The sequence below is a fragment of the Cryptomeria japonica genome, chromosome 9 (genome assembly GCF_030272615.1).
Source record: "Cryptomeria japonica chromosome 9, Sugi_1.0, whole genome shotgun sequence".
Classification (NCBI taxonomy): Eukaryota; Viridiplantae; Streptophyta; class Pinopsida; order Cupressales; family Cupressaceae; genus Cryptomeria; species Cryptomeria japonica.
Window position 1 is genome coordinate 545,176,718 of NC_081413.1, and position 27,430 is coordinate 545,204,147.

The 27,430-nt window shown below is 35.0% G+C and overlaps 1 protein-coding gene across 1 annotated transcript in view; it reads left to right on the forward strand.

Moving 5' to 3' along the window:
• LOC131061006 (chromophore lyase CRL, chloroplastic) overlaps window positions 1–27,430 on the forward strand; it is a 128,685-nt gene that overhangs the window by 39,810 nt on the left and 61,445 nt on the right. Inside the window, exons 2-4 of the mRNA XM_057994507.2 lie at window positions 3,139–3,188; window positions 24,527–24,587; window positions 24,690–24,725. Of these exons, the coding sequence (XP_057850490.1) occupies window positions 3,139–3,188; window positions 24,527–24,587; window positions 24,690–24,725 (147 nt within the window). The remainder of the gene's footprint in view (window positions 1–3,138; window positions 3,189–24,526; window positions 24,588–24,689; window positions 24,726–27,430) is intronic.

The window sequence follows — 27,430 nt, forward strand, 5'->3', positions numbered from 1 at the left end:
GAAATTAGTAATTACAAATCTAAATACATTTAATAGTATGCTACTTCATCATTGATCAATGCCAAATGCCAAATGATAGTTTAGAATTTCAATAATATCATATTATGTCATATACTCATATGCCATATATATCAATGTATCATAGATTCATATATGTCCAGGTTAACAAATTTTTGAAATTTTTGAAGAATTTTTTAAGTTATATGTCCAGGTTCACCCGGGTTTGCGCTTGGGTTGGCCCAGGTCTGGACAGGGTTCACCCCAGGGAACTTAGGGCCCCTGGGGTGAACCCTGTCCAGACCTGTCACGAACCCAATGCGAACTAGGACCCACGCGGACGCGGCCTGGGTTAGGGCCTTCAGACAGGCAAACCCGGTAACTTAGGATGGAAGTCAAGGTGTAAGGCTATTTTATATAGAAGTTCTTCCCTCAGTGCTATGGAGACTTTTTGAGTAGGATTTTACTATGCTTATCAATGTTAAATCAAGTGTCTCTGAAAAGATATTGAGTCAAACATCCCTTGGGGCACAAGCTCAGATATTAGCTTTTCTGGATTTCTTGTGGAGAATCTTTCTCTACAGGGCTGCTGATATATTTATTTAACCTTTTTGTTTCTTCTAGTAGTATAAGAAATATTTTTCACAAAAATTGCAATCTCATAAGAAATAATGAAATCATATAACCTCATTGTTGTCAATATGAACTCACAAAAAGTAACTATATCACTGGCTTAATGTCAGCACTATAATAGTAAAAATCTAGATTTGTCTGCAGTTTTAAGCATTTTGATAATTCTAGTAGTTAAGTTCAAGCTTAAAGTATTGTTATGATTAACTTTACATAAAGACAAGGTTTGAAAAGTTGGTGTTGTAGATTTATTATCAGTCTTTGTAGTAGAAAGGGAACTTATTAGGGGGGACTGCAAATTTTTATGGCACACAATTTGGACTAGTATTGAATGGAAGTCAAAGTGTAAGGCTATTTTATATAGAAGCTCTTCCCTCAGTGTTATGGAGACTTTTTGAGTAGAATTTGACTATGCTTGTCAATGTTAAATCCAAGTGTCTCTGAAAAGATATTGAGTTAAACATCCCTTGGGGCACAAGCTCAGATATTAGCTTTTCTGGGTTTCTTGGGAAGAATCTTGTAATGTCCCCTAATTGGGTGTGCCCCAAGTTTTCCCTAATTCTTGATTTCCAAATGAATATGTGGATTTAGAGAATACCTTTCACCTGACTGAAGCCCTGCAAGTAGATTAGAAAATCTCTTACAACAATAATCCCAGTAAACAGATTAGTGAGTTCATATCAGAACCGTAGTCTGATTAGTGAATCCATATCAGAACAGGAAATCAGATTAGAACAGTAAACCATATTATTATATTCATCTCATAACAGTAAATCAGATTATCATAATCAGTAGCAGAATTATCAATTCAATCATTAAAATTTCTAAATGGGAGAATGTGATTTCAATGGGGTGTCTCAGATCCTCTACCCTAGGCCCAAGAGCGGATATACCATCCCTCTTGGCCTCATGTGGCCCATGCCATACAGATGAGGTGGTCTACCCAGTGAGGTGTCCCCTTGCTGTTATCCCCTCATCTTGCCAATCCTCGCCTTCTCTCTATGATTGGTCTCCTTGTATTTATGCACCATGATAAGAGAAAGAGGTTGCAACAGGTTGCCCTGGAAATCATCTCCTCTAGGCCCAAGGGCAGTACCCTCTGCACCCACTGGCCTCATGGAACCATCTAGTCCCCTCATAGAGGTGGCATACCTAGAGGAATGCCCCTTCACTGTACCCCTCTTGTGGACCCATTTCTCTCATGGCTGGAAACACTCAGAAAATATGAAGGAATACAGTAACACACAATCAACTGCAGAATGTTATTAAATCAGACTGGTATCTATTAGACTATGTTAATCAATTATGACAGCAGTATATTAATAATAATAACAAATAGGCAGAAATATAAATACACAGTCACAGTTCCCAATATGTATGTATAGAGAACTCATACCACATTGTTTTAGTTAATTTCTCTGCTGTATATGTAATGCCTTTCCAATATATCCAGAGTCAGATCAATTGAATGAATTCCTTTGATTTTATGATTTGAGGTATTGGTGAGTCATAATTTAATGATGCACTGGTTTGATATATTGGAGAATGGTGATTGAATGAATGCTGATCTGATAGAATGATTTTTTGATTGATTATTTTCTTGATTGGAATGATGATTGATAAGTGATCCTTGAATGATTTGGAACGATCTCTTTTTATACTTCATTGGTGAAAGGGTCAGCACCTTTCATAAGACTAGTCACCACCCTTCATTAGAATTGAGTCACCACCCTTCATTGCTACCTTTGAGAATAATAAATCATTCCCCAAGTTGATCTCACTTGCATGTCCTCCTCAAATGATACCTTCTCCCCTTTATAACTTCCAATGTGAGAGAGTCACACCTCTTCATCATGTCTGCCCTTTTCAAGGGTTACAATCTTTCATTATTATCACTCTTGGAAAGAGTCACAACCTTTCATATTTATCACCCTTCGAAAGAGTCATAACCCTTCATCATTTCTGTCCTTTGAGACAGTCATTTCCTCGTTTCCTTCTCATTCCTTCTTCCATTTATCTTTCCTTAATTCCCATGCTCCACTCTTTTTTCCCCTTTCCCCTTATCCTTTTCTCAAATGAATTCTTCCCCCTTTTATATCTCATGTTAGAGGGAGTCATAACTCTTCATGGCATGCCTCTTGACCTTTCATTAAACTTAGTTAGCTTGTCATTATATTATATTATATTATATTATATTTTATTTTAATTAATATTATTTATCATTAAATCCTATTTCAGAAAAAGGACATTACAAATCTTTCTCTACAGGGCCGCTGATAGATTTATTTAACCTTTTTGTTTCTTCTAGTAGTATAAGATATATTTTTCACAAAAAAGACAATCTCATAAGAAATTATGAAATCATATAACCTCATTGTTGTCAATGTGAACTCACAAAATATAACTATATCAGTGGCTTAATGTCAGCACTATAATAGTAAAATTCTAGTTTTGGCTGCAGTTTTAAGCATTTTGATAATTCTAATAGATTCTGTTTTTTTCCTTTGGCAGTTCTCTAGTGAACAAGCTTCTCGTGATCCCATGAATTACTTCAACATCAGGTATGCTTTTTCCCCATAATATGTTACCTTGATATTTTCATGTTTATATTGAAATGAATATATTAAAATACTATCTATAGCATTAGTGGAGCACAAAAGATCAAACTTCAGTTCATGCCACAACTCAAGTTATATATTATAAACATACTATCTACAGTAAAGTTTATGGTAATTATGTAATCCTAGAAAGAATAAGTTTAGCTAATTTTCTCAGAGCCATACAACCCAGTTATTAAGAAAGTGATTTTCTAGATTTGCAGGAATGCTCTCTAAATTTTTTAGATAAATGTTTTGCATAGAGTATTGTTGGATTATTAGGATCCATTCGAGCAAACCCCTTCTTGCACTCTCTCATTCATCCCCCATCTACTCTTTGATCGGAATCTTTCAATTTACAACACTCCAACTTGTTGTGCTTCACACAACACACCCCATCCTTGACGGGGACCCCTTTGTTTTGGCCTACCCGTGAGGGGGAAAGAAGGGCCTTGTGTTTCGATTTCAAGGAGATATCGAACTTTCCAAATCCATTGAATAATCCGGAAATTCGTAAGCTAAGTAGGGGGTAAATAAATTTCGGTGGTTTTAAGTCATTTTGCAAGAAGAGAGCCCAAATTATAACTAAAATCGCACAGATTTGCTCGCAATCCTAAATTTCTCCTCGGAGAATGATCAAACGAAGCCCTAGTCGCCACACTCCAGAGTTGAAATGGGAGAAAATCACGATTTTTTTTAGATCCTTGCGTTTTGACAAAATTGCGCGTTTTCCTCAAAATGCCTGATAATCATTAAGGGTGAGATGTGAATCAGAGGTCGAGTATTTCTTTTAGTATACTTGAGTTTTGAAGGGCAAGCAAAGATCTAAGGATCGCTCATTTTTGCTTAAAAATCCCAAGCACAAGGAAAATCGCATAGAGCAACTAATATGGCCAAATTTCATTAAGTGAAAAAGCAATAGAAAAGTCGCTCGAATTCCCCAAAAGTCCTGAATTTCATATTAAAGGAGGGGTATTTGAAACCAATAAAGAAAAGTCACAAATCCTATCCAAAATTCCTGAATTTGGTAAGGAGGGCGATATTAAAGTCAAAGCGAAAATAGGGGGTTTGACATCTTACAATGCCTTCTCAAAGGCCGAATTTTACCCAGTTAAGTGATTTAAAATTCAATAAAAATTAAGGGTCGATTTTGAATGATTTTGGTTAAATTTAGAAAAGTCTTTGTAAACACCTCTCAAATTGACCCTAATTAGCCGATTTTTTTTTAATCGAGTGAGTAAAGTTTGAATGTTGTAAGGGGTGTAACAAAAGTAGGTGATTTTTGCAAACCAAAAGTCATGCATTCTATGGAAAATTACCGAGTTCATTAAAGCAGGGGAGCGTTTAAAAGATCGAGTGAAAATCGCACATTTTTTCCTAAAACCGTAATTTCTCCCTTAGCGCAAAATGATGAATTGTAAAAGACAAAAGAGGGGAGATCCAAGATTTATTTAAAAAGTGGATATTTTTATTTTCCCCTCCGGGCCTTGAAAATTTAATATTTGTTAAATTTATTTAATTTTGCGAAAAGATCAATTCAAGTCGAAATGGATTGTTTGCAGATCGCGATCAACGTCAGTAAGCGAGAATGCAAGAACGCGATGTAGGAGGGCAGGACCAAAACGACGAAGCACGGGGAAGCGCGCCACCACTGAGTCAACAAGGTTGAAGATAAAAGAACACTCAAAATGTGCAAACTCAGAATTACACAGCTAGAATTAATTCCAGAAAGTTAGTTTGCAAAATTGAATTGTTTAATGTAAAAGATTGCCTGTGGGCCCCGTTTAATGTATTTCAAAGCAAAGGGATACAGGTCAGTTATTTCTAGCCACCTGATTGACCAAATTGATGCCAAATAGTGGTCGGTAGTTGAGAAAGTGGTTGGGAGGATAACTCAGGATTAACTAGGCATGGGCTAAAGCAGCCAAGCTTCTGGAAGGCGGATCAGGGCCCTTGGATGCGGTCAATCCTGGCCCTTGGTTCGAATTGTAAAATCTATAAAAGGCAGAGGCCTTTCTCTTGTAAAGGGTTAGAAAGTTAGAATAGGTTAGATTTTCAGACTCTTAGAGGTAAGAGGGTTAGATTTTAGTAGTTAAATTATTAGAAATAGAGTAGAACTGCTATGAGGAATTGTTGTAATGGTAGTTGAAATCAATACATAAACATTGAAACATGGTGTTTATTATTTTGTTTTTCCTCTGTTTGCATGGTTTCCCTTCAGCTGGTTAGAATTAGAGTTCAATCATTCTAATAGTGAAATGTGGGGGGTATTTGATGTATTTCAAGTTCATACCATTGGGGACCTACTGATTGTAGGTCACCGTGTATGGTTAGTCTGAACCCAAAACTGTGCCTAGTTCAACTATGAGTATTTGCTTGAGGCTGCCCCAAAATTGGGTGCTTGGATGAATCCCCATGGTCTGAAAATCCATTTATCCTTTGGAGCTTGCACCGTTCTTGTCGAGTTGTGAGAGTTTCTACGGTGAAACAAGAACTGGTTTATCGAAATCTGTCTACCCGCTGCATTAACTGTTATCATCATTGTCCTTAGGATTCCTAAACCCTTCCCTTTTGATTTTATTTCCCAGCTTGAGAGTAGCAACATTGTTGGATGCAAACCAGCTTGTTGTAAATGTAAGACCCCTTTGTGTTTCCAGCAAAACACATCAGACCGCTGAGTTATCCCACAGTCTTGACTTGACATTTGGAACCTTGAGGTTGTCCCCTTTGATCAACTAAAACAGCATTAGGGATTCCTTACGTAAGAGAGGATAGGATACTCAACAACATTCTATTCTACGTTAACCAGAGAAAGTTGGTGATCCGACTTTATCCACGTCAACACAACCATGCCTAAATTGCTAGCAAATTTCTGAGCTAGCATTGAGGAACTAAATGACCTTTCCTCACCCAAGAGTAATCACATTCAAATTCTTGTGCAGAATGGATTAAGTGGAAGCCATAACCAGCTGCTGGACATTCACAATTAGGAGCTTTTTAAATTTTAGTCGATATGTTATATTAGTAACTTTGTTACATTTAGTACTTACAAAATAATTTATTTAAATTTAAATTTATATAGTAATTTTAATAATAAATATGAATATTATACATTTAATAAATAAATATTTGTTAAATTATTTAATTAAATATCTATATTATTTATCTTCTTCAAGAAAGGATCTTTTTTTCAACTACTTATGGAAAGGTGGGTGCCTATTCCAGTCCTTTTATCTTTTTCCTGCTTTGGTGACCCAAGGAAAGTAGTAGGGCTATCTACGCTCATTGCCTTCCCTCCTGTTAAGTTCTCTTCTCTTTTGTAGGCCGAAATATAACCCTAGCCTCTAGCTAAAATAATTTTAATAAATATATAATTTCAATTTATTAGCAATTATTAATATTAAAAAATTTGAATAGCATACATATAATAAATAAATATCTGTTAAATTGTTTAATTAAATAACTATATTTTTTATCTCCTTCAAGAAAGGATCTTTTTCCAACTACCCAAGGAAAGGTGGGTTCCTATCCCAAGCCTTTTATCTTTTCCTAGCTCAAGTGCCCCTAAGAAAGGAGTGGGGCAATCTATGCAAATTGCCTTCCCTCCTTTTAAGTTCTCTTCTTGTCTATAGGCCAAAATATATCCCTAGCCTCTAGCTAAAATAAAGTTCTCAAAGATCTTACTCTCTAGGTGGGTAGCAGAGTGGAAAAGTTGAAACCTTCTATCTAGTCGAGGGCCATTATTGTATTATATATGATAAATAGTTATATATAGGATTATCTGTATTAAATATTAATCTAGTTAACTATGATATAATTTAATAAAAACAAATATTTAATTATTTAATAATTTTTTAATTATTAACTATTAAAACAAATATATATAACTAATTATTTAAAATTTTAATATATATTAATATTTAATATTTTTAATAATTTTGAATGAAAGACAGACCACTCCCAAAAATGACTTTTGTGCTCATTATAGACCAAATCTTTTCTGAAAATTTTCTATCATGGCATTTCCTCTTCTATAGTCTTAGACCATGACTTAGCATTTACAAGCCACTTTTGGAAAGAATTATTCAACAAAATTGGCACAACATTGAAGATGAGCTCTAGATATCACCTCCAAATAGATGGTTAAATTGAAGTCACCAAATGTTTGAAGACAACAACACCACTGGATTAGGTGGCTAGTGTTGCACATATGGATGCCATTGTTGTCATTGATGTCAAACTTTTGTTGCTAAGTGATCTGAATGTATGTACATATGTTCAGCTATTGCATTATGTATTAGGTTATTGGTTTGGATATTTGTCTTTATGATTTTATGTTATAGAACTGATTGTGGATTCATGTTACACAGTTGAAAGGAAGTATGATAATGATTCAATGTGTTTACAAAAGTTTTGGCGTCCCTTATGTGGTTCAAAAATATTTCTATTTTCTTTTGTGTCTACTTTGGTGAAACTTATTGTGGTCTGGAATGAATGTGTGTACCGGATATCTCTCTGGTGATCATGTTATCCATTTGGTTTGCTTTGCTTATCATGACTATATTGCAGATCAAGATGTTGTGGTTCTTCTAGGGTGAACCATTTTCTTCAGGTCTAGAATAAGATAGTATATGTTTATTAGATCAAGTATTGTACCGCTTTGTGCATATTGGTCCAAGTGGTTGTGCATAAAGGTTTTTGATGCTAATTGGAAGGAGTGCCGACTTTGTGTGAACCCTCACACGTTTCCCATACCTTCTGGATGATGTATTTTTGGCTTGTTGCTATGTACACATTTCATATTCTTTTGGCCGACCTAGTAAAGTTTATTTTGGATTCGATTGGTATATATTGAGCGAATTGATTATGATAGACAAAGGTAGAGATATGGATGGATGTCGATATGAGTGGATATGAAAGTTGTGCAAAGATTCAGAGGTATTGAGTAGATAGATGAATATTCACTGTGAACTGTTATTTGGATTCTAATAGTTGCTATTTGTACGGAGTTCAATCTACTATTTCTTTTGTATTGTGAGAGCAGTTTTGTATCTTGCACTGAACAAGTGATTTTCATCTGAGCAAGTCCTCTTTTGTATCTTGCCTGAGGTTGTGTGCCTTAGTCTGCAACTCCAGAGCAATAAGCTCTTTTGGCAGGAAGCCTTTGTTCATTGTAAAAACAGTTATTATATATTGTGAGTTGAATCTCACCGCGATTTTTTCCAGTTTGGATTTTCCACGTAAAAATCTTGGTGTTCTTAAGAGAGTGTTTTGGATGTTTGTGTTTACTTTCATGCAATTGATTTGGGATAATTGCAATGATTAAAATAACCTAATATGTTCAAGTTTTTGTGAATGCTGATTCACCCCTCCCCCCCCTCTTAACTTCCGGTAGTGTTCAACAATTGGTATCAAAGCTTTGGTTCTTGAAGAGTTAGCTTAACCCTCGAGGTAGATCTTGGATTTTGAACACTATGTTTGAAGAAGAATTGAATGACATGGATGATGTGAATCGGAATGGATAGAACAATGTGGATGGTATAGTTGACATGGAATGCGAATTGAGATCTGCTTTGGCAAACCTAGATGATAGCAAAGAGAAGCAGAAGAAGGTAGTTGAGAAGATTTCTTCTTTTTTAAGAACTTTGTTAGATAAAGGAAAGAAGGCTATTGATGAATTTGAATCAAAGCTTGATGAGAAGACCAGAGAATGTGCAAAGCTTGAAGAAGTAGTCAAAAAAGAGGAACTAAAAGATGCAAAAGATCAAATTGATAATGGATTAAAACTCAAAGGTGGTAGTGAAGTATTAGATGTTGTTATGAATTCTTAGAGACAAATTAGAGACAAGAGTGGATTTGGCTTTGAAGAAGGTGAATTTTCGACAAAAGATAAAGGAAAAGACAAGGTTAAAAATGGCAAAGATCTGAATAACAAAAGTTTTGGAAACACGAGATGTTTGGAGAGCTCCTTTTACTCCTATCAGGTATTCGTCTTTTAATAGCAGCTGTTTTTCATATAATGGAATTGGACATGAGCTAGAGAATGCAAAAGTCAAAACAGAAATCAATTTATTGGCATCAGATGCTATTCTTGTAATAAGTTTGGGCACAAGGCTACTGAATGCAGAAATAGGATGATGATAAATGGATATAGGAATTTAAGTTATGTTCGTTCTTTCAATGGGATATGCTATGCTTGCAATACATATGGACACAAAGCTTTTGAATGCAAAAGATGTGGAAATAACAAGATGAATGGAAGCAAACCTCAAAAAGGTCCAATGTGTCACACGTGTAACAAGATGGGTCATATTGCTAGGTATTGCAGAAGTAGAATTGAAAAATCTAAAGGTTCGGAAAGGAAAATTGATATCAATAAAGAAAAGAAGAAGATGAAGATGAAATGGGTGAAGAATTATGATAATAAGATTGAAGATTGTTGTCCTCATTTTTGTTTTCAAAAATGAAGGACCATTACATGAAATTTTTGTGAAAAAATGAAAAAAAAATTACTCTATGGCACGCTTCCCGAGGCAGAATTTCGACTAATCCTTGGACTGGCTTAATCCTCAGTCCATCCTCGAACTACGTTTCGAATTTCATCAAATTCTGGGTTCGTTTGCTATGTCTTTCCTTCAGTCGGGTTTTAAAACCCCAACTGTAGGTGGAGAATTTTCTTCAAACTGCAAGTTTTAATGATGTTCATTGTTTTGGTCTTTGTAGGGGAATTTTTGACTTATTACATGTGCACTTTTATTTAAAAGATGTTACTTGTAATTTTTTTTAAATTTCCCCTTTGTTGTTTTTATCTTTTTATTGTTTTTTGGTCATTTTTAGTTAAAATAGGGATTTTTTGGCTCAACTGCAAGTAAACTTGCAGTTTGGTCAAAAAACCCCTACTTTAATGGTTTTCACATGTAATAGGGATTTTAAATCCCCATTACATATGTGCAAGTAAACTTGCAGTTTGGTGAAAAAACCCCTACTTTAATGGTTTTTGCATGTAATAGGGATTTTAAATCTCCATTACATATGTGCAAGCAAGTATAACTTGTTGTAGGGATTTTATTTCCCATTTACAAGTATTTAAAACTTGCAGTTTGGTCCAAAAAACCCGATTTTGCCTTGTAAGTGAAAAAGTGACAATTTAAAACTTGCACTTTGGTCCAAAAAACCCGATTTTGCTTATAAAGTGCATTTTTGACATTTTAAACTTGCTATTTGTCCAAAAAATCCCAATTTTGCCTAACATGTTGAAAAAGTGAAATTTTAAACTTGTCATATCCTCCAAAAAACCCGATTTTCATTGTTTCATACATTTTAAACTTGCTATTTGTTCCAAAAAACCCGAATTGCAAGGAAAAACATGTTTTTTGAAGATTTTTAGCAAATTTTTGTGGAGATTTTTTGGGAGATAGAAGGCGTTTTGGATTCCTTCCTATTTCCATGCATTTTTAGACACCTTTCACGCCACATGGAGGTTAAGTTTGCTGGTTTTTAGGTTTATAACAGCAAACACGTTTTTGCTAAAAAACCACGTTTTTCTTCATTAAAAATGCCACGAATCAGCAATGTTATGAATCGTTTTGGCTTGGTATGCTAAGGTATTGAGGTTAGAAAGAGTCTTGGCCATTTTCCATGCCATTTCTCATGCATTTGCTGCCACGTTTTTCAGTTTTTGCCATTTTTTCAAAAACGTGGCTAGGGTTTTGGAATACGGTTAATTTCTTTTTAAGAGATATTCTTCTTTATTTCAAAGATTGATTATCTTTTGGAGAGGCATTTTCACATTGGAGCAAGGTAAGATTTATTTTCTTCTTGTTTCTTTTTTCTTGTTTTCTTGTTTTTTTTCTTTCTAGTTGTAAATTTGTAAATGGTTGGTTCTTCCCCAAAAATCAGATTTTGTGAGAGAGATTTTCCCTTTTGTAAAGCAATTTTAGAATTGCATTGTTCTTCCCCATTTTCCCTTTTTACTTGTATTCGGGATTTTAAATTCCAATTACAAGTTGGATGAAAATCATTGTTCTTCCCTTACGGATAAAAGATTTAACCATCTTTTTTTTGAAATCCGGGTTGCAAGTTGAAAGTTCTTCCCATTTTTGCATTGGCAAAGTTCCAAGTGATCTTCTTGAAATTCATTTTTACCTATCCGCTTCCAATTCCCTCATCCGTACATACCAATTCATCCACTCATTTCACACCTTCATTCATTTTCCCCATTTAAAGTCTACTTGCAGTCAGCCATCCAGAACCCGAAATTGGTCCAAAATGCACTCAAAAAACACTTGAAAATGAGTTTTAAAGGACCAATTACAAGTGCAAACTTGTAGTTACCCATTACACATATGAAGTTGCGTGTTTGTTCCCACATTTGCAAGTTAATGCTCTTGTTTTCCCCACACATGTAATGCAACTTCCAAAACCCGAAATTCACTGGTGAGCCCGTTTTTGCATCAATTTCTCTCTTCCCTTGTCAGTCCGGTTTGCACACACGATCTACCAAATCAATGGATTAAGGCATGGGCCTTATTTTGCAAGCAAATTTCAAGAATGAAGGATGATACAAAGAAGAAATACAACAACAATTCATGGTTGAGAGCATAAAATGCTTTCAAGACAAAGATGGTCATGACATGAAAAGAGGAAGGCAGCCCGTTCCCTCTTGAAAAGCTAGTATTACCCCAAGCAAGAAGACAAGGATGCAAGTTCCCGTTCCGGTTCAAGATGTCTTTACCAATCTAGAATACTTCAAGTTCTAGCATCCTGAAGCGACGTGAAGATCATCACAGACAAAGGATGATGCAGTTAGAGTCGTGTCTTTAGACACATGGAATAGTTTTAGTTATGCATTTGCAATTTTGTTTTGACAAGTTATATGTAAAAATATTTTTTGTAAAATGCAAGTTACACATTACTTGCACTTTTGTAATTACATGTAAGACAACTACAAGTTGTGTCCGATTAGGACTGTAGTTGGAATAAGTCTTAGTTAGTTGGAGTAACTCTTAGTTAGTTAATGAAGTCTCAGTTAGTTATTGAATGAGTCTTGGTGGTTGAGAGAATCTCTCAAGTTAGTTAGGATCCTCCCACCTTTTTCTCAAGGCTCCTCTTCTATAAATACTGGAGGAGTCTATTGTAATATTTATCTTTTGGAAAGCAAGCAAAAACTCTGCCAAATTTACAGCAAGAAGTCTTTGAGCTTATGTATGTGAATTGAAGGTTTTGAAGAATAATAAAGAAGGATTACTCAAGTTTTGAGTCTTTGAGCTACATGTTTGAGTTTGAATCTTTTTATTCCTTCTATGCAAAGTATTTCTAAAGGGGCTTAGTCCAATCTGATTTGAAGTCTTTGAGCTGCAAGTAGAGAAGATTAATTAAAATAGGAAACTCTCTTGAAGGAGCAACAAGTCTTTGAGCTTGCGTCCATTCTTGAGGAAAATTACTGTTTGATAAGAAATAGCAGCAAGTCTTTGAGCTTGCATTAGTTCTTGTCTTTGTGTTAAAAGAATAGATTATTCCAGTCTTTGAGCTGTTATCTTTTATTCGTTGTAAAATTTAGTATAGCAAAGGGTAGATAGGACTTCCAATAGTCAAGTCTTTGAGCTTGATATTGCTGTCCCGTCCCGAAGGAAGTGACGGGAGTCTTTGAGCTTTCAGGAAACTTCACTTCCTTTCTCTCATTTTACTTGAAAGTGGTTACTGCTGTTATTCAATCGCTATCCTTTTCTGTGAAGAGAAAAAGGATATTGTCTTTCTTGAAAAAAGAAGAAAGATTGCTGTCCCATCCAATTTTATTTTCCAAGTTGTAGTTAGATAGGGGGAGCCTTCCCTTAATTAGGAGAGTTTTTACTCGTGTGCTGTAGTTGAAACCACAATTTTGTATATTTCCCCAAGTGTACAAAATTTTCAACCAACAAAGATAAGGTTGAGGATGGATCCGCACCTTTTGTGGGTGTAGACCCTTCTTCTAGTAATTAACTCAGATTGCTATGTGTGAGGGGGAGACTTTGAAGCATATCTTTCATCCCCTCTTGGCTTGGTGTTGAGTAGCTCTCAGCACTGTAGAAGCATGAAAGTGATTTCTAGTGGATTGATAGCAAGTTTGTTGGTTCAAAACTTTTTTGGTGACTTCGGGTATACAGTGTATCAGCTTTTTGTAGAAACCCTAATTGACGACTATATATAGCTTATTCAAAATTCATTTGTGCAATTGCGATCATAGAGCAGCAGAGCACGAGGAGAAGTGAAGAAGAATTCAAGGTATTTTTCTTGTTTGAAATATTTTTCTAATGGCAAATCCTAATATCATTAGTGGCAATAATCAAGCAAGACGTAGTTTTGAATGTAGACCATTTATTTCGGCGTCAAGTGATCCAATTGGTGCTTTTTCTATTGTTCCCGACAATTTGGTATGTAAAGAAGACATTTTTCAGTTATATTCATGTTTCCTTGGAAGAATATGATCATAGTAAGCTTGATGATTTCAAAAGAATTCATCTAGTAGATGACGCATAGAGATTTAGAGTAGAATATGCTATCCAAGGGCATAAGGGTTTGGATACTTGGAGTAATTTTCCTATGATTTATGATGAGGAGATAATTAAGATAGTTTTGAGTAGAATTCATGGAGATTGTCTATGGTTGGATCAACCATATTAGATTACGAAAGAAGCCTTGAAGGATATGACTGGCTTATGCTCATTTGGAACTGTCCTTGTGTTGAAGTCCACAAGGAATGATGAAGTAAGTTGATTGGTGTTGTGTTTGACAAAAGAGCATTGTGAATTGATACTATTATTGACTTGGCTGTTCGATATGCAACTATTGTACTCTCTTATAAAGTGTATTTCAAGAATCGTGAAGGTTCGACCTCCTCTATAACAATGTTTTTGTCTTATAAGATGGTAAAAGAGAAGGTTGATTATGATCTTTGTGAGTTATTGAGGTGACAACTATTGGATAACCTCCGGTTGACAAAGACTGATTTATACCCCTTTTAGTATGGTTCACTTATTGTATGTTTAGTATTTTACTTTCTCAATGCTTTACGTGGATTGAATAATATTGCTTGGAGAAGAGATGTTCCGGTAAGTGCTCAGATTAGAGGTTGCTTGTATAATTTGGATAATTGTGATGTTGCTTGTCATAAGTTCTTCTCGAATATTCAAAAAGAGTTGATCATGAGGAATTGAATTCCTTTGAAGATTGTTGAATGGTATAGAGATGATGCCACTTTTCTAGTGGATAAAGACAATTTTTTATTGAGGCTGTTATTCCTAGAGTTCATGGGTAGATGAGCTTCCTTACGAAGTATCTGAAGATGAATGTATGGACATTGTGGAAATAATTCTTAAGATCCCTAGAGATGCAAATGCAGAAAGTTTTGTAACTTATGAAGAGGTTATGAGAAGATGTGCTGGAAAGAGATCTAGCAAGACTAAATTGGTGCCGAAAGGCAAAAAAGTGAAGAAATCATCTGAGGAAGCATTTGCTTCTTCTTCTAGGGCATCAAAAGGAAAACGAAATCAAAGAAATCTGTAGAAGCTATCATTGTTGAGAGTGATGAAGAGAACTTAGAGATGGTGTGTGTGCAGAAGAGTGATTCAGTTAAGAAGTTGCTGATTGCTTCCCTTGCCTCTTTAGAAGAAGGGTCATTTGATGAAAACACAGTTCTTGAGATGCTTGCAAAGCCTGGTGGTTTGTAGAGAGTTGGTGAGTTATATCTCACTGTTTTGTCTTATGATCAGGTAACTATTGAACAGGCTTGTGTTACATATTTAATTTGGAACAATCTTGTTCCTTTAAATGTTGCTAATGTTCTTCTAGAGGTATTGATAGAACCGTTGATTGAGCGGATGGCTACTGTTGTTGAAAATGATATTGAATCCAATGAACCCTGCACTGAAGGAAATGTATAAGAAAAGATAATTGAAAGGTGCCTAAAAGCACATCATGATCTCAAGTTGAATTTAGTTAATTTTAGAAAGATTATGGACCATGCATCCCAATTCTACAGGTATTGTCTAAGGTGGCCTATGGCTACCAAACAATTCAAAGATGAAATACACTCCATTGAGTCTCAACTTATGGAGCTAGCCCAGTCCTTTAATATTTGTAAAGATGCTAATGGTGCAATGAGGTCCAAGGCTCGAGATCTTCATTCCTTGTTGTCTATGAGGCAGAAACAGAGAGAAGATTGTGTAAAACTTTTTTGTGGACTCAAGGATGCTATGGAATTGTGGCTGTCCATGTTTCTCAAGTTATTAGCTGATGCAGAGAAAGTTGAGTAGAGTGTTAGTGCAGACATCTTTGATGTTGCAGTGAGTTTGTGTGTGTACTGTGAATGTTAGAGCAGGATTTTGTCTGCTACTATTCGTGCTTGGAACTCTTCTTTTATTGATTTGAAGAATCAATATAAGGACATTTGGCTTGGCAATGTTTGACGGGTATTTCTATTTTCTTTTTGAAGTTGCAGTTTTTGGTCGTAATGTTTTTTTGGACTTGGCATGTCACCCTTTCTCCTTGTTGTCAAAGGGGGAGAGTAAAGGAATATGTTTGATTTTGTTTTGCCATCAATGACAAAGGTTGAGATTGTTGCACATGTGGATGTCATTGTTGTTATCGATGCAAACCTTTGTGTCAAACCTTTGCTGCTAAGTGATCGAGATGTATGTATATATATTCAGCTACTGCATGATGTATTAGGTTATTGGTTTGGATGTTTATCTTTATGATTTAATTCTATAGAATTGATTGTGGATTCATGTTACACTATTGAAAGGAAGTATGATAATGATTCAATGTGTTTCTGGAAGTTTTGACGTCCCTTATGTGGGTCGAAAATACTTCTATTCTCTTTTGTGTTTGCTCTGGTGAAACTTATCATGGTCCGAAATGAATGTTTGTACCGGATATCTCTTCGGTGATCATGCTATCCATTTTGATTGCTTTGCTTATCATGACAATGTTGCCAATCAAGATTTTGTGATTATTTGCATTCTAACAGATGCTATTTGCATACAATTCAATCTACCATTTCTTTTGTATTGTGAGAGCAGTTTTGTATCTTGCACTGAAGAAGTGATCTTCAGTTGAGCAAGTCCTCTTTTTTATCTTGCTTGAGGTTGTGCGCCTCAGTGCCAAGTTCGGAGCAGTAAGCTCTTTTGGCAGGAAGCCTTTTTTCATTGTAAAAACAATTATTATATATTGTGAGTTGAATCTCATTGTGGTTTTTCCCAGTTTGGGTTTTTCCACATAAATTTTTTGGTGTTCTTGAGAGAGTGTTTTGGATGTTTGTGTTGTTTATTTTCATGCAATTGATTTGGGATAATTGCACTGATTAAAATAACTTAATATGTTCAAGTTTTTGTGAATGCTGATTCACCCCCCCCTCTTAGCTTCCGGTAGTGTTCAACAACTACTACTAGCATTTCTAGCACACAACCATGAAAATGAACCCAAATGAAGCAGTTTAAGGGTAGAAGCCACCATCTCTTCTATCTTACATTTCAAGCGGTTCTCCAATAAAGGTAGTGGACACTACTCTCAACACATGTGACATTATTCTTTAGATCCTTAGTGAAATTCTCCACACGACTTAGAACCACATGAAACAACACGCCAATCAACACTATCCCGAATGAGATTTTCAGCTTGTTGATATGGTTTACCTTTAGTTGCAGCCTTATAAATAGTCTTCCTTGAGGATGAAAGATTTGTAGCAGCTTGCCCCTAAGTTCTATGATCCTTACAAAGTTCTTCAATGATCACTTTAATAGTTGACAAGTTGGAACTCCCATGTTCCTCTCGTGTTCATCTTGTCTTCCATGACTATTGTTGAAGAAAGTTATTGGCCAAGAGGTCATTGGTAAAATAGTTCTTCTTGAGCTTGATGCCAAGGATCCATCATTCTCCAACCAAATGTAGTCTTGGATAAGTGCTCATGCCAACTTCACAATTGCACACTCGTTGAGGTCCTAATCTAGTGGAATGGCGTGCAACTTGAAGATGCTTCTTGGGAACTCCATCAAATTCAACACTAGTTTCCTTCCCTTAAGCTTTGAGGACAAAGCTTTTCAATGGGGAGGGGATGTTAGGACCCCTTTGTCCCAACTCTTTCCTTATTGTGATTAAGGTTTTGGATGCATATGCTTTGTAAGCTATCCCTTGAGTTGTTATGAATAATCCAACATGCTTGGGAATAGTAGTTAGCTTGACCAATCTAGTATAAAATATGATGTGTAGGATATTGTAAGATCATCCATGAATATATTGTATTGAGCACTAGTGAAAGGCAGTTAACCCTTCAAAGAGGTTAATGATATTTGGCTAAGTCACAGGGTTCGTTGAATTTCGGCCATGAAGTTGGAATTCGGCTAACCTCAAAGGATTACCAAAAATTCTTTGAAATTCGTGCATAGTGGTTTTTAAAATATATTTAAAATTTCTTTAGGGCTCTTTACTGCATTTTATCTTGTGTGGGTTGTTCTGTCTATGGTTTGTAGGGCTCTAGGGGTCCATTATATTAGTCGACGCAAGGCTCTAGCCCCAGTCATGGATGCATTGACTCGCATCAGGCACTTTGCCATGAGGGGCTTATCAAATCCGAGTGGAGGTGGGATCCTTCGGCTCTTGTTCAGGTCGGTTCTTCTGCAACATCGTTGGGTTTGCACGGCTTCAAGATTAATGACTGCTTCTAGGAGACCAATACTGATAACGTTTGACCCCTTGGTTTATTTTTTTAATATGTTTTTAATATCATTTATGCTATTATGTTTTTATTAATTTTTAATATGATAGGTAAATGCATGCATGTTTTAGTTTCTCTATAAGTATTATTTGATTACTCTGAATAAAATAGAATCATTGCCACTTGTCTCTAAGTATATGAAACTGTTACAATTTTAATGAGAGTGAAAGAGTACAGTCTTATTCAGTTCCATGTCCTTCTTGACAACTAATAAACATGCAAGACAATTATGTGATATCTCTCGGCATTATTATACGCATATAGTTATATATAAATATAATTACATATCTATAATGTAAAAAATTATAATATTTGTATATTTCTAATATTATTGCTTTACATTATCTTTCTATATATTTTTATATCATCATTTATGTAATATTTTATTTCTATTTTTATGTATATTATTAATTTTATTAACTAAAATATAGTAATGTTAAAACCATGTTTATAATTTTGTGAATAAATTACTTATATTTGAAAAAATCAAATTTATATAAGGCAAATTTAATGATTTTTTTTTTTTCAAATTTTTCCCCCTGGCCGAACTTCATCCGAATTTCATTGTTGCCGAACACGAACTTGAACTCGAACCTTGCGACTTAGATATTTGGTAATGTAATTTTGTCAATTTAATTCAATATTGTTCATTGTGTTTCCATTTTAGTATTTGTTTTATATATATAGTGTATCTAACTAATTTGTAGCAAGTAGGAATTTTGCACAAATTTGGGGTATCAAGGTTCTTAGAGGTACAAGATACTTGCACTATCTTGATATATGCTATGGGGGAGGCAAATGTAATAGTATAGAACTTGAAACTGAAGTGTCATCTTGAAGAAAAAATGAATTGACTAGGAAGCTACATTTAATGGTTGAACATACAATAAAATAGTATTTGATGACCTTGAGCACCCATGCATTCACATAGTTGGGGATTTATCTTGTTGGTAATAACATGCTAACTTGCACACCCATAGGAAAATGAGGAATAATTTTGAAATTGTTATCATGCAATGCTCTCTACACAAACCCAATAAGGAAAGTAATGGTTAATCATCATTGACACCCACACAAATATTATGAGTATGACAATCATCAAATGTTCCAAAGGAACACAACATATATGGCATGTACTTCTTGACTTTCATTATTGTCATCCTATTGGGAATTGAGGTTAAATTTTTCTCTACACAAGTTTGTCATATTATTCCAGGGTATAAATTATGCCCCATGTGTAACCAATTATTATGTCATTCACACTCCCAAGGTTTGTATTGAAGAATTAATTAATAAGCCAAAATTTTGAAAAGGGGTTCGGGTTCGTTTGGGTTCATTAGTACAAAAACATGTAAATTATATATATATGCAGCCTATAAGCATGAATTAAGATTAACATGTCACATAGCATCATATAAACAACAAAACCAACATAAAATTGTGATCATAGCATCATGATCATACCATAACAGCATCATATACATCAAGTTTAATATCAAAATGATAAAATATTCAAGTATCTTTGTTTCAACTTTCAACAATTTAAAGTCTGATCATCAAAGGGATTCTCTAATGGGGGTTTGGGGCAACGCCCCTTACGGGGTAGAGGGGCAGCGCCCCCAGCGGGATAGAGGGGCAACGCCCAGGGCGCGCTCCTCTCTTGGTTGTACGATGCATAGGTGTGGCTTGAGACATAGAGTCATTTTAGTTTTTTATGTGGTGGAATTCAAAAAAAAAAATGTGCAAAAAAAAATCCATTTTTGGGCCGTCGGACCTGTGGGTTCGACTTGGGTCCTCTTGGGTTTGACCCTGGGTCCACTTGGGTTCGCCCTGGTTCGAACCAGGCCTGTGAACCACGAACCCTGTCCGAACCACAGGCGAACTAGACTCGAACCCCAAACCAGGACTGTACCGGACCAGTACTAGGGGTCTAGGGGGCCGAACCCGGTAACTCAGTATATATATATACAATGCTTGTTGGTGTTGCATTTTTGGGGCCTAGACACATTTTTGAACATCCTATGGATGTGAGGACTAGCACGAGGTCACCCCCTCATCTTCCATCCTTCTAAAAAAATGGGGCATTCCTTGAAAAGGGATACATCCACATTTTTGGTTGAAATTGGAATGCCTTGACCTTCTAAGAAAAATAAATATTGAAGGCTTCTTGTGAGCTAGTTGTGACTAAGATCGGCCTTTTTAGACAAAGTAGAGAGGAGAGTGAGGGATTTAAATAGCTATTCAAGTTTACCTTATTCTAAATTTGTCATGTGATTCTAGTCCATTCACATAGGAATTGGGAAGATTCCATCCTCAAAAAAATGCATTTGACTAATTCCCCCAAAAAATTATAAAGATTAACTCCATGGTATCCATTTTTTGATACAAAAGCAAGAATTTAGATAGGAGAGCATCACTGGTTAGAAGTAAGAAATAAAGCACAACTAGTAATGAAAGTTGAGGACTTGTTAGATGGAAAGCAAACTCATGATCTTATCTTATGCCAATGGTTTATTTTGATAATAAAACTTGTGGACCAGCTATTACTTGGACCTACAATCACCAATTTTGTTGTTGAGGTGCTCTACCATTCAGCTACTAACCCACTCGGTAAATGTTTCGTCTATGGTTTAGGTGTGGCCCATTTTCCAACACTCCTTGAGCCACATGGTAGGTGTTGGGGGCTCCTAGTTTGGCCTTGGCTTTGTTGGCTTGGTTCTAATACCATGATAAAAAAATTCATGGACTTGCTAGGAGTGGAACCTAGGACCACTCGTTTTGTTGTCGAGGTGCTCTACCATTGAGCTACTAGCCCTCGTGGTGACCACTACATCTATGTTTTAGGTGTGGTTCATTTTCTAACATATTTGAATCCCAACTTAGAGCCTTCATGTACCTAGTATCTTTGTGGTGGTGGATTGGTCGAAGTTTTAGAGATATATATATGTTGTATGGGTTCATGATGGTATTTTTATATATTTAAACTAAGTTGTCGATTCGGGTACGAGTACGGGTACGAATTTGTGGGTACGACAATTTTTTTTCCATGGGTACATGTATGGGCATGTTTGTACATATATTATAATATTTGTACATATGTTATAATATATATATTATTATTATTATTATTATTATTATATATACAACAATATTATATATGAATTTAAAAAAAACTAAAACTAATAAATAAATAAAAACCTATTTTATTAAAAATTATTAAAGATTAGCGAATACAAAAACAAAACATAGAATTTAAGAATAATTTGACAAGTGAATGGATGCATGGAGATAAGTGAAACGAAACATTTTTCGCTTCAATTGATTTTATTTTTTTTCCCAGATATGTTCAAATATATTAAACAAATTGGAGATAAGCGAAATGGAATACACAAACTATTTTAAGCAAAATAGGCATAAATATATTAAGTGAAATAACATAAGCGAAATGGAGATAAGCAAAACGGACTACAAAAACTACGCAACACACCCAAGGCCACCATTTTGAACGAATAGGCATAAATATATTAAGTGAAATAACATAAGCTAAATGGAGATAAGCAAAACGGACTACAAAAGCTACGCAACACACCCAAGGCCACCATTTTGAACCCATGATGTACCCAAGGCTAGATCAAACCTGAACTCAGACTTGACTTCAACCTAGCCTGCACCCTAATCCTAGGCCATGATTTCGGTATTTGAGTATTTAAATGTTCATGTTTTTAAAATTTTAGTTTTTAATGCTTGTTTAAATCATTCTAAGGTACTTCAAATTTATTTGTATCTAAAAAATTTAATTATTAATTTTATGTTATTTTAGTAGATATCCCTTTTTCTTGCTTAATGTTTAGAATTGTTTCCTGCCCCTTATTCTCAAAACTTGGCGAAACATTGTATATACAAATATATTTTAAGCTTCAACCATGTAACATATGGATTGTGGATGGATGTAAAATAAAATAAGGAATGTGATGCAAGATTGAAGGTGTGAGCACTTTGCTTCCTATGAAGTATACCTTGGAGTCTCCCTTTTCAAGATAAATTATATAGATAATAATAAGTTTAGTAGATATGTATGATATGGTGTGGATTGGTTACCCTTATACACCAAGGTGCATAAATACCGATCCAATGAATATTAATTTAACTGAGATGATTAGTTGGCTTACTAAATTGACTAATAGTTGAATTCTATTTTTTCGGATTAGTACATAAAATTTTGAACATACATTCTATTAGACAGTTCATAAGGTTGGAATATTGAAAGTTATATTTGACCTAACGATATCTTCTAAATGCACTTGATGTGACCTTCAATGACATAGGAATCTAGAATAGAGGGATGAAAAGGTCGGCTAAGATAGTATCCAACCACAACAATGGCTTGTAGTTGAGTCTTCTTTATGATCACTTTGTTGAAAATATGTAGCTTCGGTCGGATCATCATGAAACGATCTGATTAATCAAATGTCTAACTGGCCTATCGGCCTTAGACATTTGTATATTCAACTAATCATATCTATCCTTTAATCATCCTTAAACTGCAGATCAGCAATCCTATTAACAGATCATCAGTATTGACTTATATTATAAATTAAATTGATTGACTATTGCCGATTCTATATGTAATTAATAATAATCTTATATTATTAATTAATTTCATATAGAATGGTGGATTAGTTACCGATCTTAAATTGCTATATATATATTCGAATGACTATCGTAGAGTCTCATAGAGTTACGACTCTATGGGGAACCATGTTGGTTCCACATAGAGTCACAACTCTATGTGACCGACGAGTTGCATATGATATATTTAATCTCACCGCATATGTAGTAGAGGTGATATTGAGGGGAGAAAAATTAAGAACAGTTCGCTGTGATAGAAAACTGCCACTAGCATGATATACCATAATATCGTGAGAGATGCAAAAACGGTCTATTATATAAGTCAATAAGGATTGTGCTGGTTGACAGCAATATATGCAGTAAGGATTATTAAATATATTCGAACTTGGGTTGTTCGAATATCCCTGTTGACAGTCATGAAGAATTCTGATCAAATTACAGTGAATCAGAATTACCTTATAATCTAAGTTATCAAATAAATATATTACATTCAACCAATTGATTCATATTGATATCTGAACTATTGTAACACACATATAAGTGTTATTAAACTTTAAAAATTATCAACCTATATAAATCTGATCCAAACTTTAACACTCTTCCAAAAAATGTTTTTCAGATTTCTCTCCACATTTAAATGCCTCATTAATTTTATCCATGGCCTCTTATGACTATATCTCATTTACAATGTCTATACAAGATCATTACACTTGGGGAAAAGTTTCGATAAAAAATATGGTCTTCAATTCTACCTACCATAAAGCATTCTGTTCCAGTATCCCCCTATGGTGTCATACATTCTTAACATCTCCAAAGTCAATACACTACTAATTGCACACTTCAGACTCCACCTTCAATGTTAGATAGTTCATAAGCCTTGACTGATGTTGAAATCGAAACTTGATCCAATGACATCTTCAAAATGCAATTGAAGTCCCATCCATTACTTATTAATCTAGAATAGAGGGATCATAGATAAGACCCTGGGTTAAGATTGTACCCAACCACTTTTTCTCTTTTTCTCTCCACATCTAATTGCCTCAATAACTCTAGCCTCGTATGACCATATTACATTCACAATGTCTATACAAGGTCATCACACTTTGTTTAAAGTTTGAACCAAAAGTATGGTCATGAGTTACCCACCATAAAGCCTTCTATTCTCCTCTAGCATAGTACATTCTTAACATTTTTGAAGTTGATACGCTCTATTAATCGCTCACTCCAAACTTCACTTTTTGTTCTCCGCTACACAGTTATTTTATGCCTCCCAAACTCATCCAAGTAGTAATACTTTGGCATCAAGTTTTTTCTTAGGTAGTTTATCAATAAACCCCTCCAATATAGATGGTACTCTTTTCCCAACACACATGGAGCTAATGCACTTCAACATGCTTCATCCTTCCGTGGATTGCTGGTGGCATCTATATATCTTCTGTGTTCAAGATTTAGATCAATGGCTCTAAAATTCTGATTACATCATCCACATCCTTCTAATAAGGAGCATTAAAGGTAGGTGTCAACATATCAAAAACTCTAATCCTTGTTCTACAATTAGAATTGATTTACTCTTTGCCAATGACTATTCTTTTCAAATTATCTTTTGTTCACAAATGGATGTCTAGCATTACAACCTTTTGCTAGCTCTGATCTTAATAAGGCTTATTTGTGAAAGAATAATTATTTTAACAAGTTAAAAACTTCAGTTAAAGCTCTCTCTAGTAATACGTTCCCATCTTAATTAATGCATCATCTAGATCAACCAAATTGTAAAAAGTTTTGGAAATCAGTTTTGTTAAAGATACTAATTCAATAGTAGAGAATTGTTTCTATGCACGTTGATTTTGAGTGGGTAAGAATTTTAAAAGCACTAAACCATTTGCTATTATGTTGTCTGATAAACTGGTGATATATTTTGTGGTAGGACGCTTACTTGTCCTGCAACTACGATGGCGGATGGATCAAGGGTTCTATATTTTGAGCAGGTAATTGTACTTTTCTACAAGCTTCAATGATGTTGAGTTACTTGAAGCTTTATTTAGGATTCCTAAAATTTCTAATATGTTGCTTGGTGTGTTCACTTTTAGGCATTTTGGAGGACTCCAGAGAAGCCCTACCGTCAAGTATGATATATTTAACTGCATTGATGATTTGATACTATTGTTTATGGAATTGGTTGTGTATCACTGCTTTTTAATTAAGTTAAAGAACAGATTTGAGAAAAGCTTTGAAAAGAAGCATAATTGCTTGATTTTTGAATATTTGACTTATTTCAACTTTCCTTATAAGCTATCTGCTTGCACTTTATTTGGGATTTGATTGAACAAATGAGTCAAACTTAGAACCAGCACTTTGATACCTACAATACGTAAAGTGCATTCAATAATAATATGTATCAGTTTCTAAATTTTCCTAGTTAAAGTGTATATTTCTTTTAGTACTTGAATGGGAGCTGAGAAATATGTGATAAATTTTATATGCATGCTACATCAAAATTCTATTAAATTGTAAGAAATGCAAATTAAAATCTATGGGTGATCAATAGTCATTATTTGGACCTCTAAATCCTACCATTATATTGCTTCCCTTTATAAATGGATGTCTGATCAAAGTCTAAGAAAGCATAATGTACAAAATGATTGATGAACTTCCCATGGTGATAGGAACATTTACATCGTGCAAGAAAATTGTATTGGTAGTGTGAGTTGGCTAGACAATTGTCCACATTGCTGAATGTGGCAAGAAACCAATCACATTGGGGTTGGAATGTGATCATCACATTTTTATCTCAACAGTTATCAGTTCTGCTTTAATTTTTAAGATGGTGATACCAAATACTAACTGAAATGTTATGATGGTGAAATGATGCTAATTGATGTTTCTGATATATATGTTATGTTACATGATTTGTTGTGGTAATGTGGTTAAATAGGATTGCATGATAGGCACTTGTATTCATTCCCAAAGGCTCTATTATTAGGGGTATTACCAAGTTTACAGAGTTAGTATGCAGAAAAGATAAGGATGATATGCATGCGGCTACCAAAGATGTTTATAATATAATCTCATGCTGATCGGGTGCATATTTCCTCTTCAGAGGAAGTTACAGCTTAATTAATTGGTATAGGCATTTGTTAGACTATATGTCAATGTTGTGCCAAGATTGAGATTGCCCTTCATGTGTTTCTCCCCTGGTGTTCAACGTTCAATGTTCAACATGGATCTACTCATGAGGACATATTAGGATCCCAACAATGCGGTTAGTTAGGAAGGAATATGTCCTAACAACATGACCTTGCGAATGGTCACTTGACTATAGGCTGCATCCTTTTGTGTGTGACCCTGTGTTTGGAGATATAAATTCATATATTTCTATTCCATATCACATAATTTGTATTTCCATTTTACATATCTTCAATATGTAATTATTTCCATATACTTTTTCCGTACCTACTTAGAGTTGACTCTTATTTGACCTTTTAATTGATCCGTTTTAGAAGTTTTTTTTTGCATGTTTGAAAGTTTTGCAATAAAATTGAGGGTCTCCCCAATTATGGGTAGAGATTTTCTGTCTAAGAAAGAAATAATTATGTGGTGATAAAATAATCATTAGCTTTCTGAAGTTTGATTGAGATGGGGCTGCTGGGTCCTATTGGTGGTAGCAGTGTTTTTATAGACTTATCCAACCAACCTTTATTAATCTATGTGATTGATGCATGGGTCAATCTCAAAATCAGGCTGAAGTGATTTATTTAGTAAAAGGCTTTGAAACTGATTTTACTATAGGATGAAGCATTTTGACAGATGAATGTGACTGAATCATTATCGATTGAATGAATGGAGGCAAGTGTAATGTCTCCTTCCGGGGAGTAGTTGGAGATGACCCATTTAGCCTATTTAATTCCCATAGGCTAATATTGGGCTAAATCAGGGAATAAATTAATTAAATTAAATAAAGTTGTCCAATAAAGCAAATTTTATGAATGATTACTATAATTAATTTTATAAAGTGACTTAAGTGAATTTAAAAGGGAAATAATTAAAAGTCACTTTATAAAGGTTGTTTAATGTAATATTATTAAGCAAGAACTTGAAAAGCCCTTTGGGAATGTTCTAAGGAAAATAGGAAAGAACAATTGAGAGCTCATTTGTTCATGCTTGGTTATTTTTCTCTACTGTGGAGTTTGAAGCTCCTCATTGGAGCAAACCCTCAGATGAAAATCCTAAGAAAATTGGTTTCAGTAGTGAGATATATACCCTAGTTGATTGCAGGTGGAATCACACAGGTTTCACATTGGAATTTATCAATTAAAGATTCAATCTGGGAAGTCTTCCAAGCAAGACAAATTATCTAGAAATTGGGAAGATTGAAGGAGTTGCAAGGAAACAAATAGTGGATGCCATGGTATGAAGATTGACACACAAGCTGGGCGATGAACTCTTGCTGATTTTGGGTGATTTAGTTTCCCTCGCTGGCCGCTAATATTGAATCAGATTGGGTGGTGGAATTGAAGGAGTCTTGGGTGATTAATCTTTCATTGCTGGCTGCCTGTTTCAGGTTAGGTTTGGCCTAATAATTCCCTTGCTGGTCATTAATTACCATTATGGCGGCATGGGTCTCTATGGTCGCTGGGCGAGTCATTCCACCTTGTTAGGTGTGACAAAAGAGCAGATTCAGACTTCTATTTGTTGGTTGATCAGTTCCAGTAGGGACATGAGGGCATTTCCAACACCATGATTGCTGGTTGGGGGTTTGTGGGACTCCTATAGACTCTAGGAGGAGTCGGCGCAGGCTAAGGGAGTTTCCTTGTGGAGCTGACACTTCATT